Raw genomic sequence first — 19,186 nt, 5'->3', positions numbered from 1 at the left:
TATGTATGTGTATGTATGTATGTATGTATGTCAGTGCCATCATCAGCTTGTTCTGCTGCCATGAGCAGACAAAATAAGGAAATAAATAAATAATCCATCAATGCAGCTTTAAAGGTTTAGTTTTAGGTGGATCTTCTTCTAGAATATAGCAGACATGGTATATAATATTTGTAAGGATCTTTTCATTAGTGTATAATAACAGGAAAATAAGAATCAGTGCGTTATTGTTACCTTAAAGTGAGCTCTTGTTGTCTACAGAGAGCACGAGTCCTCTTAATGGAGTCCACCATGTTGCACCGGCATGCTTCTACAGTAAGCCAGAACGGACAAACCAAACACTGGTTCGAGAGAGCAGCATTCATGTTTTTAGCAGCCACCGTAGGAGAGGCTGAGGCCAAGGGTATTCAGTTTGTTGCGATATGCAACCTCACCACTAGATGCCACTGAATCCTACACACTGGACCTTTAATGCCCAGAGGCCAGCGGCAGAAGAAGTGCTCAATCTTTTACTGAAGTAAAAGCAGCAATACCACAGTGCAAAAATACAAAATACAAAATTGCTGCATCTGGTGAAGGTGAAGTTAATCTCAACTACATAATCTAGAGTAATTTATAGTAACTGATGTAGTGGAGTAAAACGTGCAATATTGGTGTCCAGAATGTTATGGAGTACAAGCTTAAAGTAGCATAAATTGGAAATACTCAAGTGAAGTACAATTATCTTAGAATTGTACTTGGGTACAACATTTGAGCAAATGTACTCAGTCATAGAGCAGCTTATACACCTGACGCGTATGTGAAGCTGCAGATGACAGATAAATACACTGACAAAAACAGATTTTCAAAAACAGGCTTTCCTCTGGTCCTCTAATAGGTTCGGAGATGATCTTACATCAATGAGAGCCTAATGAAAAGGAAACTGAGCTGGGACCCGTGGTTGACAAAAAGCTAGTTGTGAGGGACCTTTGCGACCTGATATGTGTGTTTGTATCTGTCCAAGCAGCCTGTCTGCCATATCCGGGATTACAGCAGATCCTGATGTTGACCTTTAGGATGCACAGACAGACAGACAGACAGACAGACAGACAGACAGACAGACAGATACCTCTTTAATCCTCGCTCTCCTCTGGCTCTGCCTATGTGCTGCTGCCTGCTGGTGGAGCTTGTTAGTAAACTGTGCACTGACAGCCTGGTTAGCTGTCATCATCACGCCTCGCCAACTAACTAAATGTATTAATGCGATGAACCGGGAATTTATTGATCATGGCTAACCTACAGATTGCGTTAGCCTTCGTGGTTGTTCAGGCCGTCCTGTACAGAACCTGTGAAGGTGAGTAACTTGTGTTTGTTTTGCTCTTAAGATCAGCGCCGCTGCCATCGTCACAGCGAGCCAATGTGGAGCTAGCTGCGAGCTAAGTTAGCTCGGTTAGCTAGCATTAGCCGAACGACGGAGTGAATTGACTCGAATAAACGAAACCAGGTCAGCCGTCATGTGTGTTGACCTCGGTGTTATTTCAATGGCTTTCGTGTAAATTTGACAAAACACGATATCTCACCGTCTTCCTGTCATTGTGGAGCTAGTTAGGCTCGGCTGAAACAGCAGTGGAAAGGTGTGTTCAGGTAGCATGAACTGTCAGCTCAGTGAATGATTCTGCTGTAAACAGAGCTTTGGAGCCGGACAGCTTTTGCTAACAGTCGGTGTTTAAGTTACACAACTTAAAAAAAACATTTGGCTTATATTGTTTAGCGTTTAATTACCTCTGCCCATCACATGGATGCAGTCCACAGACGCTTTACATGAAGCTAGTTAGGAAATGATGCCATGAGGATATTATTTGTGTGTATTTCTTCACTGTGCTCAAATGTTGATGCCATGTAGAGTTGAATGTACTCAAATTACTTGTAGAAAGACATTAGTAATGTGACTATGTGCAGCATCCAGTCACACATAAGGTAATTAAACTCTTTACATTGCTGTAAAGGGAGATAATGTATGTTAATGTCGTGTATAACACTAAGTTTCCCTGTGATTGACAGTAGATTATTGCGCAGTTTATCAAGATGTGGAGCCTGGTGAGTCTGGTTCATTGTATATGGGACAAGTGGGCGATATTTATAACATCCTTATTTATCATCCATATTTCCTAGAAATTCAATCAAAAACCATGTATTGGTGAAATGAGCAGATGTGAATGTCCATCAAAAAGTGCTTGTAAACGCAGTAGTGCCAGAAATAAGTCAGGAGTTGCAACCCATGGTTATTTTTATTATCATTTATTATTCATTTTTCCCAGAAATTATCATAGAACTTCTGCAAATTGTCTCATGTGAGAAGCTGAGACCAGAAAAATCTTTGGTGGGTTTGCTGGAAGTATGATTGAAATAATTTGGTCGATTATCAGTAGCTGCTGATTCATTTTGACTTATTGATGAGATTAGTTGATCAACAGACACTCAAGGGCGGAGAAACAAAGATATTAAAGGCGTAGTTGCCTCAGTATAAACACAGTGATGTTGAGAAATGTGGAAACTTCTTTCACCTTTCTTCTCTCATTTCATCCTGTGAAACACATCTTAACTATAAACCTCATTCCTCTGCATCCCACATTATGATGCACACTGAGATATGTTGCTTTTGTTCCCTTTAGTGTCTTCAAAAGTACAGAACATGTCATAAAACATGGCATTGCAGTCCTGTTCTGGTTGAAAGCAGAAAAAACTGAAGCAAAGAAGAGCCAGTGCTCAAGCAGCTGACCATATGAACTGCTGTCTACTCTACACGGAAACTTTTTTTTAATTGCGATTTGATTTGACCACTGAGATGTTTTGGTTTTGGTGGTAAACATCCAGAAAACATCTTTTTACTATTGCCTATTTGTCAGAGTTGAATTGCAGTGGTCAGCATCTTGGCTGTATTTCTGCGTGGTTTGAGGAATTTCATCCCCAATACATCATTTCTTCTTCTCTGAAGACTCCTTTGTGGTCTTAAAACAATAAGCCCAATGTGGATTAGAGTTGTGACATTTACGGACATGGAAAGTCCGAAATGTCTGTACCATTTCATGTTTAGTCAGCATTTATCTTCCTCATTTCTTCTCTGGTTGTTTGGTTTCTTGTATTTGACCAAGAGCATCTGCGGAGTAGGTGTTGAGCATTGTGTGAGTCAGTGCCACAGAAGATGGTGTAACACATTAACTCTAAATTTCCCCTGTTTGACTTTGATGTCTCTGAAGCTGAACTTGCATGTGTGCTGGTTTCCTCACAAACACATCCAGCACAGGCTCTCTAGCGAGGTCATTTTCCACAGTGAATCCTCTGGAGGCTTTTCCAAAATTACTGGAACGTCACATCATGTCTGTGTCTTAATAACATTACTCAATTTCACAAAGGAAGTCTCAGTCTCTTGTTTGCCAGATGAGAGTCACAGCTGGTTAGTTAATGTCTACTCCTACATACATGCCCTCACATAATCTCTCCACCCATCCTCCGAAAGCCCCTGACACCCGAACACACCACACCCCACCCCAGCTCTGACACTTCCTCTGCTTCCTGACTTGACCAGTGCCATCTGTCATTTCTCTGTCTTTACCTCTCTAGTTTCTCTTGACAAGCTATCACTCATCTGAAAAACTTGCTCTAATACTTGAAATATTGCTGCAACTTTTTACTCTCCAACCTCATTAGGTTGCTGCCTCACACAGGCCTCCCACGAACCAAATTAATCTTTCACTGTCATCTTTAGTGACCAAAAAGTGAGGTGTCGCATGCTAAAGACACCACAATAGAAGCTCATCACTGACAAAATATTACTAGTTATTGTCTTCTTTGATTTGGGGCTTCGTGTGTAAGTATAAAGCTCATTATGCACACTGTTACTGCTGGCTGTTGCTGCCCTCAACTACACTGGTTCTCAATCTTGACGTCCCAACCCCTGCTAGAGGTCGCCAAAGCTTCACAGGTTTCATCAGACATTCTTGATTTTCAGGAGTGTAAGAAAACGTTTTTTAAAATGTACAGTGGTAGGCCTTTATCTCAGCCTTTCTTTCATTTCCATAAAGAAATGGTTGTTTTTTTTAAGTTGAGTTTTTGGATAGAAACTCACAGGATAAAGCCACAGTGACAACCTGGACACAAGCTATATCCACAGAGCCTTCACTGTCTGCTTAACAGCCTCATCCTGCATTAGAAAAGTACACAGTTAAGACAACCACGGAGCTAATAGAACAGTGGCCAAGTGTCAGGGAGAAGAAAACGCTGAATTTGTCAAAAAATAAGATTATTTCAGTATTCAGTATTTTTAATTGCTCAAACTTTTAAATCTCACACCTTGTTTCTTCCTCTGCCTCTGCAGCTCTGTGGTGTAACTGCACTACTGCCCAGTGTGAGAAGACTGGCTCCCAGTGCGAGACCGACGGAGCCTGCATGGCCTCCACTTCCTTCATTGATGGCCAAGAGCAGCACATACGTACATGCATCACACGGGACAAACTTGTGCCCCCAGGACAACCGTTCTACTGCCGCAGTGCAGAGGGCCTGCTCAACATCCACTGCTGCTACACTGACTACTGCAACAGCATTGACCTCCAAGTACCCTCAGGTGAGAACTGTGAAGTGTCACTGAACGTACACAGCATGCTCAGTTACATTCACTGCTGCTGTCACCAAGTGTTTGACCTTTAAGTTGTTTTTTTTAATTTTTGCATGATAGAAATAAACTCAAATCTATCGTACAACAAATACATTATCCAAAAAAAGACTTTACCTTGAGTACAATACATTTAACACCCTCTCCTAACATAAAGTGAGTGAGCAAAGCCCAGGGAAGAGCATGCAACAACTTGTTCCTGTGCACACTGTTCAATTACCGGGTCTGAGGAGGAGCTGTTGCACCTTATTAACTTAACCCCTGAAAATGAATGAGTGGCCTAGTTATTACATGCATTCATACATTGTCTGTCATATTATTATATAAACATCTGAATGACTGTGAAGAGTTTCCTACCCACTGTTGTGACTCATGGTTCCTGAGAAGTGTTTCCTCTGGTGTTTGTACAGTGTCCTAAAATATGTGGAGAGAAGAGTGTCAGTGTGGAGCTTTTGTTACAGGAAATTGCGGACAGTATCCGTCCCCAGCACGAACAGACAACACAAGCTCATATGAAGCTTTTAAGCAAAAAGCAGCACTTTAGAAGCCTGGTATAAACAAAGTGGCTGATGATTGAACCCAGAGTTGCTGTGATCGGGTTCCTCTGGCTCACTTAAACATAGACTGTCGATATCCTCATCAAAACTGAGAACTGTGCGACGTTGTATGGAGAAATGAGTGTAAAAAAAAGTATTTTTCCTTCCTGAGTAAGCACATTTGGTGATCTTGGAATGATTATGATAGCTGGATAATTTACACTAGACCCAGCTCTTGGGATTTAAAACACAAATAACTTCAAGGACCCAGAAAATAACCCATTTATCTAAATCAAGGGTGGAATTGAGGAGACTCAAAACTCAACAAGCATCACAAAGACAAAGCTCTCCTGAAAGTGTTCCTGGCCAAGAGAGAGTAAAGGCCCGTTTGAAGTACTGCCATCTGTGTTTCATGCAGCACATTCACACAGGATAACAAAGTTCATATTTTACTCAAATTTATGGACATTTTTCCTTGGAGATGATGTCAAGGCTCTGTGTAACATCAGCGCTTCAGAAGCTGGGCGTGGTCTTCAGCAGCCACATTAATAACATAGATGTTTTCCCACTTTGTGTGTGTGTCACTGGCATAAACAGATAACCAGATGATTTGTGTGTGTACTTGAATATGGCAACTTTTTGTCATCTGTCATCACACATTTTAATATAGCCAATCTTTCAACAGAAGACAGATGTTCTAAAAAAAAACACCCCTGAATCATACTGATACTGATTAGCACAGGACTAATATTCATACACAAACTCTATGTTTGGAGCTATTTTTTCATCAATAGAAGTTAATGCAAAAGTCAAATAGTGACTTTTCTAATTCATAGCCAAAAGCTTGACACTGTCATCCCTCAGCGGTTCATATCAGGGAATCAGTCCTGTGTCTGTGCTTATTATCTGCTTTTCTCTTTGCAGTTACAACTCAGTCAGGACTGGGGGACGGCTATGGTCCAGGTGGGACTTGGGGGCTGGTGGAACTGGTCGCTGTGATTGCAGGGCCGTTGTTCCTGCTGTGTCTGCTGCTGCTGATGGGTGTGTTCCTATATCAGTACCACCAGAGGGCCTACAGCCACAGGCAAAGGCTAGAGGTGGAGGACCCCTCCTGTGACCATCTCTACCTGGCCAAAGACAGGACCCTGCAGGACCTCATATACGACCTCTCCACATCTGGTTCAGGCTCTGGTCAGTGCACAATGCGAAAACATAGCTGCAGGCCAGCACTCGTGTTGCACTTTACACTGAATAAAATATTAAGAAGAGTGCTGATGGCTGTCCTTGGTTTCTTATCTTTTCCGAGCAGGTCTGCCTCTGTTTGTCCAGCGGACTGTGGCCAGAACAATTGTCCTCCAGGAGATTATTGGTAAAGGGCGTTTTGGGGAGGTGTGGCGAGGACGTTGGAGGGGCGGTGACGTGGCGGTGAAGATCTTCTCTTCCAGAGAGGAGCGCTCCTGGTTCCGTGAGGCTGAGATCTATCAGACTATCATGCTCCGCCATGAAAACATCCTGGGCTTTATAGCTGCTGACAACAAAGGTGCAAATCTATGATACCACAATTGTAATTTACAACTTGTTTACTTTAGTTTTTCATGTCTGTAAGAATTCATCATTGTCATTTCTTTGGTATCTCTATGGCACATGGACCCAGACAATGGCACATGGACCCAGCTGTGGCTGGTGTCAGACTACCATGAGCATGGCTCTCTGTTTGACTACCTGAACCGCTACTCTGTCACTACTGAAGGAATGATCAAACTAGCACTGTCAGCTGCCAGCGGCCTTGCACATCTGCACATGGAGATCCTAGGGACACAAGGTAGAGTTTGTATAAATGTGCATTTGTATGTAAGCATGCTTCTTTTTTCCTGAATGCAGCCCTTTAATGAATATGATGGTCCAATTGGTGACAGTCCCACCTGGAAGATAAACCAGCTAACGTGCCATAGATTCCATTTGGCCCTTTCAGCTTCTGTAATTAGTATTACAGGTGTTTCTTTCATTGCTCAAAGTCACAGATGTGACTCCTCAAATACCCCCAGGCCTGGGCGAGTATAGTCTGCTCCCCACATTACTCTCATCTGTTGGAGCATTAGCTACCGGTACTAAAATGCTTTTTTGAATCCTTTCCATCTAAAGTATAATGTCATTGATTTGTTAAATCTACACAGCTCCACATTTCTTAGTGGTACAGGTTTATCAGTAATACAAGGGGAAAAAAGTGTGTTTACCACATGAAAATAACTGCTTTAATCGAGAAATATTTCTATCAACACCTTTTTCACCACCTATAGTGCTGGTTGTATAGATTAGCCTTATGAAATACATGATGTTTCCTCCCCTACCCACAGACTGACGCAAGGCCTCTTCTGTTGATGGCTGATCTTTGTCATCTATTGCAAAACTCTGATGTAACTGAACTGAGTCACAAAACAGAATATGTCACAACAGTGCTGTATTTAGAATTTGATTACATGTCACCCACAAAAAAAACAATTATGCAGAAAATTAAGCCTTTTATTTGTGAAGGGGTGTCTGAATACTTAATAATTGCAAGACGGCAGCTTACGCACTGAGAAAAGATAAATACAAGGAAAATCCACTGTGATGAAATTGCGCTCACATGTTAGATGAATGTTTTGGGGGTTTTTTTGGTTTTTTTTGTATGGCAAAGGGGAATTGTTGCTGTCCTCTGTTCTCATCATGTTTAACTATTGTTATGGTCAGTTGAGCATCAGTCAGTATTGTTAAAAATTAAAGTAGGTATTAATTAACATCAGCTGAAAACCTTTACGCATTATCTGCTGAATCATCTGCTTCACTACCAGTCATGGAGATTTAAAGTGCCGTTTTCTATTTTTACCAACCCAACTGATTCCCAAAAAAGGAAACTTGGGTAGCAATGACATGTTGAAAACAAATTTAGAAAGAAGAATTCACATGCAGTGTCCGTCATGCGCGTTTATGTTTCTGCTTCTGCAGGAAAGCCAGGCATCGCCCACAGAGACCTGAAGTCCAAGAACATCCTCGTGAAGAAGAACTGCACCTGTGCCATCGCTGACCTGGGTCTGGCCGTCCGTCACGACTCTGCCACAGACACCATCGACATCGCGCCCAATCAGAGGGTGGGCACCAAGAGGTCTGTGTCCACACACACATCTGCAGCTGCTGACCATCCTTTCTCACAGATATCTTTGACACCTTTCCCAGAATATCCTTGAATTCTGTGCAGCGTTATGAACTGGAATTGTTTTTCCATCTCTCAGGTACATGGCTCCTGAGGTTCTGGATGAGACGATCAACATGAGACACTTTGACTCGTTCAAATGTGCTGATATCTATGCTTTGGGGCTGGTCTACTGGGAGATCGCACGCCGCTGTAATAGTGGAGGTCAGACTCTTTTGTTTTCACTCTGGATATTCAGCCTCTGTTGTTTGTTTTTCTTAATCAGCGGAGATCGCAGCACTGATCTGACTTCGACGTTGTCCTGTGTTATCAGGTATCCATGAAGAGTACCAGCTGCCCTACTATGACCTGGTACCTTCTGACCCTTCCATAGAGGAGATGAGAAAGCTGGTGTGTGACCAAAAGCTACGGCCCAACATCCCAAATTGGTGGCAGAGCTACGAGGTATGAAATGATTAAAACTAAACTTTTCTTACTGTTTAAGAGCTGCACATACTCCAAAAGGGTACGACCTGTTTCATATAACGTGGGTCTTATTTTTGAAGTTTTTGTCATGAATCTGTCATCATAACATTTTCATCTAGGAGCAGTGTGAAATCACTAAAAAGTCCAAGGAGTTTATTTACTACTAGTGGATTTTTTTATATTCTGTCCAGCACATATCTTGATCACAACAAATTGAAGAAATCCTCATCAACAATACTGACGTTTAAATGATTTGCTTATGCAGAAAAATCATATCTAGTTTGTTTGTTTTGTCTTTTTCAATGCTCAAATATCGATATCAAATACAGAATTGGTTGGGCTATATTCACAACCCATCAGCTTCTCTCATTGTTCATGTTTCTTCTCATGCCCCCCCACCCCCACCGTCTGCTGTTCCAGGCCTTGCGAGTTATGGGCAAAATCATGAGGGAGTGTTGGTATGCTAATGGAGCTGCCCGCTTGACAGCCCTGCGCATTAAAAAGACCCTGTCCCAGCTCAGCATTCAAGAGGACATTAAAGTCTGAGCAGCAGAGCACTGAGCAGGACCCGACTCCAGACTGTAGGACACTGAGAAGAAAGGAGCCGGGCCTCCTCCAAAGAATGCACAAAGTAAGAGAATTTAACGGAGAGTCGCACTTTGTAAAATATTACTACATAGACACTCCTGCCAGTTTTGAAGCCACTTGATTTGTGACAACCCCTACCTCGCTTACCCAGCCAAACTACCAAGAACACCTTTCCTGTCTTGTCCTCAGCTACTGCTGCCCTACCTGAACCTTTTTGTTCAAGGACCCTTGGATTTCCTATGTTGTATGCAATCGATAATAGGATATGTAATTAACCAGTTAACATTTTTGAGAATCAGTCACTTATATTTCCACACAGTCTCTTTGATCACAGTTGCTTAATAGGTAACAAACAACATTTGCTCTTTTTCTCTGGGTTAGGAGTGTTTTTAACTGATTTTTACTTATTCTGTTATTTAAACTACTAGATCTTGTTGTTAATCTATGGGTGTCTGTGAGGTTATTTCTCTGTGCCACCTACAGCACGCAGGCACATCACAAACGGTTCAGAAATCCTTCAAAGACAATAATCCGTCTGGTTCTGCTACAGCTGTGTGCTTTAGTTGTCTGCTGATTACCATGTTAGCATGTACAAAGCAGTTGAGACAGACTGTGTAAATGCAGCCCCTTTACTTCCATCAAGGTGTTTTAAGACTTCAAAGTCACTGGAGCATTAGGGCAACTTGCCAGACATGATTTAGCCTTTGGACCGCTTGCCTGGAGCCCTTCATATGAGCTGTTGTAAAGCTCAGGTTTCCTTATGCTGACTAATCAAGAGGGGTTTTCTATTCTTTGTTTTCTTGCCTGAACCATCAGAACGACCTTCAGCAAAATACACATGTAGGAATTACCAAACAAAAATGTATTTCACGTGGACGGAGGCTTAAATGCGTTGTAGAGCAACAGCTGCCAGTGACTTGACACTGTATGTCTCGACCTTGATGGACCTTGTTGGCTGACACACTCGCTGGCTTCAGATTGGGACACTTCTGACAGAACCACATGTACCTCCATGCTACATGTCATTTATTGAAATGTTAGTATCCCAGTGTGAGGGCAGTCACTGTCTGTTGATTAATCCATAGAACATTCCCTGAGAGTGAATGCTGCCCCAGTCCCTCAGATAAGCCCGTATACACAACGTTCAGATAAACCTCCGTCTTTCACACTGGACCATAAATATGGGGCAGGAATGTTTTATTTTTAATCCCTTTTAAAAACTTATTTTTTATATTGTCAAAGCATGTCCAATGTTCTTTTCCCCTCAGGGCCTATTCTCCCTGACCAAGTATAACTACTGCACATAAATTAGCTTTTTAAGATGATACTTGTGTATATATGACAGTTCAATTCCCTTTTATGTTGATGCTTACGTCATGCTTTAGGTGGTTGGATCTTTTTTACAGGGTTTTTGGTTGGTGGGAAGAAAATCTAAGACTTCTGTGCTAATCTACTTCCTGACCTCTGAGGTAACATTAGTGTATGTGTCAGACACACTGCTTGTGCCGACTTTCTACTATGGCCCTCTGTTACTGCAGAGCAGTATTTGATTTTCAGTCTGTGTCCCCTCACGGCTCCTTTTGTTCACCATACAATACCTCCTCAATGTGCAAACTGTATGTGGATTGGTTCCTCCTAGCTAACATTGTCAGAAATCACTGTCTACATTTTTTATGTTTTCAGGAAATAGTTGCACTTTTGTCTTTAGCTGTGTGCAGATTCAACAGGTACTGTGTGTGCGTGTATAGTCGTTCCCATGTTATTTATATTTGTATGCCGTGAGTCCCTATGAAAGCCTGAAAGGCCACATGTGCACTACTACTGACCTCACAGCATTTAAACCAAATTGTTCTCAGAATCATCTCTGCTCCCGACCTCTAGTGTTTATTTAGGATCCCACCACTGAAAATGAGAATGTTTATGCGAGTCATGCCAATCAGTTGCTGTACACTCCGTCTCACTGGAAGCTGTAAAGAAAATCTCTGACTTTTCTTCAGGAGAAGAAATGTTGAAACTAAATACTACTGAAACGTCTCAGTGCTGTCTCACAAATGTGTTAGACCAATACTTTTTATTTAAAAGCACTTGCTTGCTGCACTGTATTGTTTGTCTTACGGGATGTTTGTAAGAACAAATAGACTGCACTTGATGCTGTTGATTTTGGGGCTGGAAAGACTGGGAAGTTGTAATGTTTGATAGATGGTTGAGTGTCAACCATATTTATACACTAAAGGGGTGTGTTTGTAAAATTGTATCTGCCTTATGATGTACAAAATAGGTAGTGTTTTCAAGGTTTTTAACACCTTGCTCCAAGTAAGGAAATGAGGTATTATTCTACGGGTTGTGGTAACTCCCAGGTTTTTGTCTGGTCATGCAAAGAGAAACTGCATCCATGTAAAAATTCCTTCAGGACTTCAATCATGTAACTTCTAATGTAGAGTAATAAATGCAATGGTTTTCCTATGTGTCCGTTTCTTTTACTTCCTTTCATCTTCTGCCTTTCTACCTGGTGAACACAGTCAAGCATTTAGCAGCATAAGAGCCAGATACTTCCCTCATGAGTACTAGAGGAGACCAACAACAGAGATAAAAGGAGAACATTGGATTTACATTCATCAGGTGGACACAAATGAAAGCTGATGTTGCTCCATGTGTGTTGGATGTGTTTGCTTACATCTTCACCATAATCAACATTACAGGTGATGTCAGTGTTATGTTTACAGCTCAGCTTTCGACTATCCCAGCATGGCCCAAAAAATCCATTCATGCAGCCACTCCAATTCAATTTAGCCACACTAAAAATCACTGTATCATGCTAACCAGTTACATCTTTAGACAAACTTTATGTGATACACAAGATTTTTGCCTTAAACAAAAATGTAATTTAAAAGAAACTCAAAGAACCTTTATTGCTCAGTCTTTAAATTATAATCTCAATGCAGATTAGTACAAAACCTGTGCATTTAAATACAGTTGTACACATTCAACTTCATATATACCAAAACAAGAAGTGTGGCATGTTCCTGACCTATATCATAAAAATGGAAGGAAATGCTGGTAATTAGTGAGGCTGAGAAATTCCCCAAAACACAATGAAAAAAATCGATTCAACCTATAAAATATGACGTTCTGATATGTTATTACTGACTGCAACTGACATCAATATAACACGCCAAAATGATATAAATCAGAACATGAAAACTGCCACAGAAATTTGGAATTGTTAATTTGAGTATTGCAAGTAATGGACCACTTTTTTTCTTTTTGATTTTGCAGCATTGACGCAATCAACAAATCCCTTTAACGCTAATAGTGCCAAAACCCAAAGTGCGGGTAATAGAAGAGAAAGGAAACAAAAAATCCATAAAACATGTTGTTAAACATGACAGCACAGACAAAATGGCAAAACATAAAACCCATAAATATGCAGAGCTTGTGCAGTCAAACGGAATACAGCACAATTAACAGTTGTCACAGCAGATTCATCGATGCTGTTCTAGACCAATGAGGTCGTCTTGGGAGCCTAAAGTGCTCTTCCAGGTTTGCTACTTTGCTGTCTAGCTATACGACACATTAAATCTGAGCCCTTGAATTCTTTGCACACTTGTTAACATGTTGACAAATTGACATGTCAGTTTGTAATGTTCTTTAAAACTGCCTTAAAATTCATCCAGAGTGACTTTTGGAGCTACAAGACCAGAAGCTGAAACCTGCAAAAGTCCTAGCTTTTAGAAAATGTATTTCGACTGTGACCAAGCCTTTATATCACTGCACATCTGTGAAATCATCTAAAAACATAACTGACCAGTACAGACGACTGACCATCTCCAAGGTCTTCACGGTCTAATGTTTGAATGACAATTTAAAGGGCCAGCGTGTAGGATTTAGGGGGATCTATCGGCAGAAATGGAATACAATATTCAGAATTATATTTTCATTCGTGTTTAATCACCTGAAAACAAGAATCGCTGCGCCATGTTACACCACATTTCTAAAGTAGCCCAGAACGGACAAACCACACACTGTCTTTAAAGAGGGGCTTTTGCATTTTTAGCAGCCACCATATGGGAGAGTGAGGCCAGGGGTGTTCAGCTGGATGCAATCTACAAACTCACCAGTAAATGGCAATATATATGTATTGTATGTATGATGCACACATACAGAGAAATACTTCAGTAACCATATATAAGCCGGTTAACATCATACCACTTATATGTACATAGAACAGGGCTCAGTCAAACGTTTAAACGTGCCACAACAGCAGCACACACCGAATGCTGATCTGAGAAAATGACAGTGTTTAAATTTACCCTCACACAGGCTTTATGTGCATCTACTATTATGATCATCGTAAATAAGTTTTCCTTTAGCTGGTAACTGATGACTTGATTTCTACTGTCAGGAATAGATTTGTAATCTTAAGTCATAATTAATGGTCCTCTACGTAGATGGGCACTAAGAGCCACAGAGAGGGTGGGAATGATGTGTGGTCATCCTGAGAGGCTGCAGCTCCTCTTCAGAGGTCTCTTGTGCTTTTACATCTCTCTTGTGACTTGGAATTTGGCTCATTTTATTCCTGTATGTCCTGTGCTCTTACAATTCTATATTGCTGGGTTGCTAAAACTTCAAATTTTTTCAGACAGGGAGAAGTCTTCGAGTGTGAGTATAGGAAAGCTGCTTACAGGAGGGAGATGATGATCTTTCAATATACTGTCTTGTTTCCTGTCACATGCCTGTTCTCTTTCTCCTTTTGCTCTGACCTCGTCTTAAAACTGTGTAGCTTGTCCTTGTTTGAGTTGCTTCCTCAAGCTGTGCCTGTGGACAGAAAAATAAAATCACCGCGAGTAAATACGTAAATGGGTACACTGCTTGTAATCCTAGTGGAATACTTTCTGTGTGTGTAAGCACCAACAATCTCAGATAGCGACATGAGTGGACTTACCCTCTTCGCCATCGGTAAGCACTAGAGCCTGGAGAATATCTGAGAGGGAGACAATTCCCTTCACCACGTCTTGCTCGTCCACCACGACCAACCTGTGCACCTAAAACACACACAGGAGCACCGTCATTACTTTTACGTCTGCAAAACAGTGTTTCTATCAGAAGAAATTATACATGCCAATAAAACTATACACACACAGCAGCAGGGCCGTGCAGAGACCTTTGTGGGGGGGGGGGGGGGGGGGGGTGCTCAAAGTCAAAAGGGGGCACATGGAGCACGAATGTGAAACACCATACAGCAACATACAGCAACAATGGTAGCAACCTATATTCATAAAGAATGTAACATGGAATCACAACATACCATATCATTGTCCACACCTCATATATTTGTTAGAGGCCAGTGCAAAGCAAAATTAGTCTCTGTTTTACCTGATGGGGTACACTGAACAGCTTCTGTTGAGGGGGTTGGTGAGGAGGCTGCTGCTGCTGCTATGACATTTCATACCTTTTCAAAAATTGTACTGTATAGCCATGATTTTAATCCATTCATAATCTGCCCTTTATTATTCCTAGTACTAAATTAATAAAGTAAAAAATAATCAAATGATATAGATATCATGTATCTAAATATTTTTGTGTTTTTATTCAGTTTGACTATCGACTTTGCACAAGACAGCAAGGTTCTATAAGTTAAATAATTTTTCATTAAAAAAAAAATCACTTTGACAAAAGGGCACTTCATGTCAAGGGGCAAAGGGGCAGGTGCTCCAGCATGTGCGAGCACAGCAGTGACACACTGGCTGGTCAGTCAGTCTCTCTGTAGTTATCCAGTATAGTGAGTATAGTGATGACACACTGAAAAGGTAGATGTGTGCACATTATGTTCCCCAGATAATACATCTTTTTGACTTTAAGTTATCAGTGAGTTTCTATTAAATGCAAAATTGGAGAAAAGCTGGTTGGAGCCTGAGCTAATATTCAGGTAATGTTTGATTTGTGCTTCTATTTTGGACCTTTCACACATTGTTTATCACAGGCTGCAGTTCATAGCACCAAACCAGCCACGTAAGAAGCGACTTGGTGGTACATCACGGCATCTGACTCTCACCTCGGCCTCCACCAGTCTGTTGATGATGGCCTCCAGGGTCTCGTGCCTGTTGCAGGTCAGCACTCCTTCAAAGTACTGAGAGCGGTGCTGCAAGGCTTTGGTCACCGTCACATCCAGGTTGTTGTACGTCTTCTCTGCTGCCAGGTTCTACGCAAACACGAGACTTCAGGTCAAAAATGGTTCTTCATCTTCAATTGCATCACATATCTTTTCACAGAAAACAGCCATGTGATTCATGTACCAAAATGCAAGTACATTAATCTCTCAAGTAAAGGTGGATCATGTGCATAAACCCTCTACCAAATATTATATATTAAATTATATCCATTTTATAGACAATGCAATTAATAGAGAACATAACAGGTTAATCAACAATAACAAAATGATTGTTTTTCCTATTTGCGTATAAGCAAAAAAAGTAACATAAATACATGAGTAGATACTAATTAATCAACTTACTATAACATCAAATTTTGAGTATATATCCACCACTCGACCTGCAAGAGACAGGCAGCGTATCAACACATAAACAAAATTCAATCAGTCATTAATCCAAAATCAACATTTCAACCAGCCCACATACCTTTGTCATCCACTACTGGGAGTGCTGACACTCGCTGCTCAACAAAAATACCCAGCGCTGTGTAGAGCGGTGTGTCTGCGCGGACCACTGCTATGTTCTGAAATGTTCCAATCTTCAGGTCTTCTATAGTTTGTTTCAAGAATGAAGGTTTTGGCATCTCAGATATCTGAAAACAATAACAAGAAATCGTAAAAACTGTAGGGAAAGAGATGACTTTGTTAAACTGTTATAAAGTACAGTTTCCTTATCTGTAGTTAATCTGTATTAGACAGCTGCAGTGTTATCAGTAGACTCAAACACTTCAAAATCAGCGGCAGATAATTTTAAGTCTCTAATGTAGTCGTGAGGAGAGAAGGCAAAAGGACTTACAAAAAGCTTCAGGAACTTGAGAATCCTCTTGTGTGTGAGGATATAGAGTGTGTTCCCAGTAAGGGGGTCGATCACAGGCAGTCTGTGGATCTTATTCTTCAGCAGAGACGATACTGCATCATACAAACTGTGACACACAGAGATGAAGACCGAGTTAATCAAGTTAAAGTAAGAAAAAAAATTGCTAGATTGCTAGAGATCACTACTGATGTTAGTTTGTCAGCTGTTGGTATCTTGGCAAGAAATGTAATAAGTGTAAGTTAAGTGTAGCACTCATGCCATAAATATTGTCGATACAAACAAAACTAATAAACACCTGCAACTTTATATGTATAATAAAATAATTGAAATATTGATAACTGCATTAATTTATTCATAAGTTTCTGTCAATCACAGTCATTAATCCCACAGACTAAACCATCAGATGGCCCAGCATACAACATCTGCATGTTCAGGATAGTGAAATTTGATACTAACAACAACATGTAGGTGCCTGGAAGTACAAGTGCAAACAAGCATTCATTTAAAAACAAAAAAAAAACTCACCTTGCATTGGGAGATATGCTAACCAAGGGCTTGAACGAGTCTTGAAGGTACACCTCTATTATAGACAAGAATAGACAATATAGTTCAAGACCTTCAAGATTACCAGAGTAAATGATAAGTTATATATGATTCATCATTCTCACCTCTCCATGTTTCAATTTTGTGTTCCTCCAACTCATATATCTGAACCTGAATGATTACAAGGAGAGAAAGGGTTGAAGTCTTTAAGATGAACTAAGAAAAAAAAATCAAGCTCTTGATACAAAGGAAAGAAGAGCAAGGGCACATTTAGCCACATTTTAGTTAAAACACAACCTATGACAAAATAAGCCTGCAACTTCAACTTTGACATTTAACACGTCACACCCAGCATTACAATTCAAGGAATATAACAATTTGGGTTCCACTGTCTTACCAATGGGGATTTGTAGTAGCGATGAAGGATGTTAATGAAGTCTGTGATGGTGAGCATACCTGTGGAGATACATGAAGAGAATGAAGTCAATCCTTTATTCAATGTAGTCTCACACAGAGTGAGTGTGTGCAGACTGAAAGTTTATCTTACCAACAAAGCATTGCTTCTTACTGTCCCACAGAGGTGCTGCTCTTACCCCGTTAGAAACAAGAGCAAAAAATGCCTTCTTGACCTGTAATCATGCCACAGGTGTCACTCCACAACATTAGCTCATGAGATAGACTGCATTTTATTTTAGATTTAAAGTTTTTGTGTTACCTGAAGTGACGTATCAAACACAACCAACTTGGAGCTGGTCGGTACGAGGTCATAACACCGGTGAGACTTCATAAACCTGGTGTACACATTGTGCTCTGGATCTGAAGGAATGAGACAGAGACTTTGAATGACATTTGTTTGCTGTTTTTAACCCTTTCTCAGTTTGGTCTCATGAGATTTATGTAAGATCTTTACCTTCTGGGACTGAGTCCTTTTTGCCCTCAAGATCATCAATAGCTACTGGAATCTGAAATAAACAGTTAAAGGTCATTAAGATTCAGTTTAGTCTCCAAAACAATGCATGTGAATGTATTATACAAAAGGCTTCATAACGAGGCTAAACAATCCCCAGACGACCCAACACACCGATACCATCAGGGTGATGGACAGAAGCATTGATTGACCCGCAGAGTTACCATAAGAATCATCATTGACAGGGTTAAATTTATGTACGGTGCGGTTATGATGTAAACTATCACATTAAGCTTAATATTAGAACTGGCTGTGTTTTGCTTAAAGTGGTAAGTGTATGAACATGTTAGCTGTACATGAATGCTAATGGCGGATTTGACGTTACATTTATGGAGCTGCAGGTGCACTGCATTATTACTCAGGACAGACGCACGTACACAATGAAGTGACGCTCCGGTCAGCTAACGTTAGCTAACGTCATCGGAGAACTTTGGCTATGTTTACTTGAGCAAACGTTGTAAAATTAGGTTATAGTTGTAATCGCTATTACAAAGGATTAGTCTGACACAAGCCTACTGCTATAATTCAACGAAGCCTGGGTGGCAAGGCGACAATATTATGTGCACATTGAGTAACGATACTTTGACCATAATAACGTTAGTAATGTTAGCGAAGCATTAGCATTGAGCGAGAGTATTGACGTTGACGAGCCAGTCGAGGTGACTTTCCATTTCAGATCTGGCTTTTACGCCAGAAAAATGATGAGACAGTATGTGGCATTCTGTCTTATTTAAATTATGTTAATGAAGGTATAGTCTGGGGCGGAAACCGGTTACATTCGCCAGGGGAAAATGTGTTTCCTGACGGTTGACAAAGATTACTGCGAGCTTCCCTGCTCTATTCTGCCGAGCTAGCTAGTTAGCTGCTACTGTTAGCATGCTTAAAAAAAGTCTTGTTACTTAGGTTCTTTGGAGAAGATTTTCTGGAAAGCTAGCCTGTTAACGATTTACACAAAATAAAGTCAGCTAGGTAACTTACACACTCCATATTCCATTCGACGTATCGCGTTCCTGTAGCCGGGTTCGTTTACAACTGGCAGGATCTTGCAAACCCACCCGGTTGCTCCGCTGGAACTTGCAATGAGCAACTTGAATGGCTGTACAGTCATTACCGTAGTGCACGTAGTGTTACCGCAACACAATCTGCGGTCTGAAGCACACCACGAGTTAGGACCCGTACATAGTATACCGCCTATGTCAGAACACCCGTATAAAGTAATTTCGCATT

General features: G+C 40.9%; 2 protein-coding genes across 2 annotated transcripts; one reads left to right on the top strand and one right to left on the bottom strand.

The window, feature by feature from the left end:
• The first annotated feature begins 1,168 nt into the window (after positions 1-1,168).
• On the top strand, positions 1,169-11,887 carry LOC139328667 (activin receptor type-1B-like). The gene is made up of 9 exons (XM_070958566.1): positions 1,169-1,330; positions 4,352-4,597; positions 6,106-6,372; positions 6,491-6,721; positions 6,836-7,003; positions 8,167-8,323; positions 8,451-8,575; positions 8,685-8,815; positions 9,257-11,887. The coding sequence occupies exons 1-9, from the start codon at positions 1,264-1,266 to the stop codon at positions 9,380-9,382; spliced, it is 1,518 nt and encodes a 505-aa protein (XP_070814667.1). The 5' UTR covers positions 1,169-1,263; the 3' UTR covers positions 9,383-11,887.
• Positions 11,888-12,307: 420 nt separating this feature from the next.
• Positions 12,308-19,060, bottom strand: LOC139328978 (5'-AMP-activated protein kinase subunit gamma-1-like). Its single transcript, XM_070959070.1, has 13 exons — positions 18,938-19,060; positions 17,903-17,954; positions 17,708-17,808; positions 17,540-17,621; positions 17,390-17,448; positions 17,118-17,163; positions 16,975-17,029; positions 16,429-16,555; positions 16,060-16,225; positions 15,936-15,973; positions 15,477-15,623; positions 14,367-14,466; positions 12,308-14,239 (listed from the first exon to the last, which is right to left on the bottom strand). The coding sequence occupies exons 1-13, from the start codon at positions 18,944-18,946 to the stop codon at positions 14,229-14,231; spliced, it is 993 nt and encodes a 330-aa protein (XP_070815171.1). The 5' UTR covers positions 18,947-19,060; the 3' UTR covers positions 12,308-14,228.
• Positions 19,061-19,186: the final 126 nt, after the last annotated feature.

This window comes from Chaetodon trifascialis, chromosome 3 (genome assembly GCF_039877785.1).
Source record: "Chaetodon trifascialis isolate fChaTrf1 chromosome 3, fChaTrf1.hap1, whole genome shotgun sequence".
NCBI classification, from domain to species: domain Eukaryota; kingdom Metazoa; phylum Chordata; class Actinopteri; order Chaetodontiformes; family Chaetodontidae; genus Chaetodon; species Chaetodon trifascialis.
This window is presented reverse-complemented; position numbering and strand designations above follow the sequence as displayed.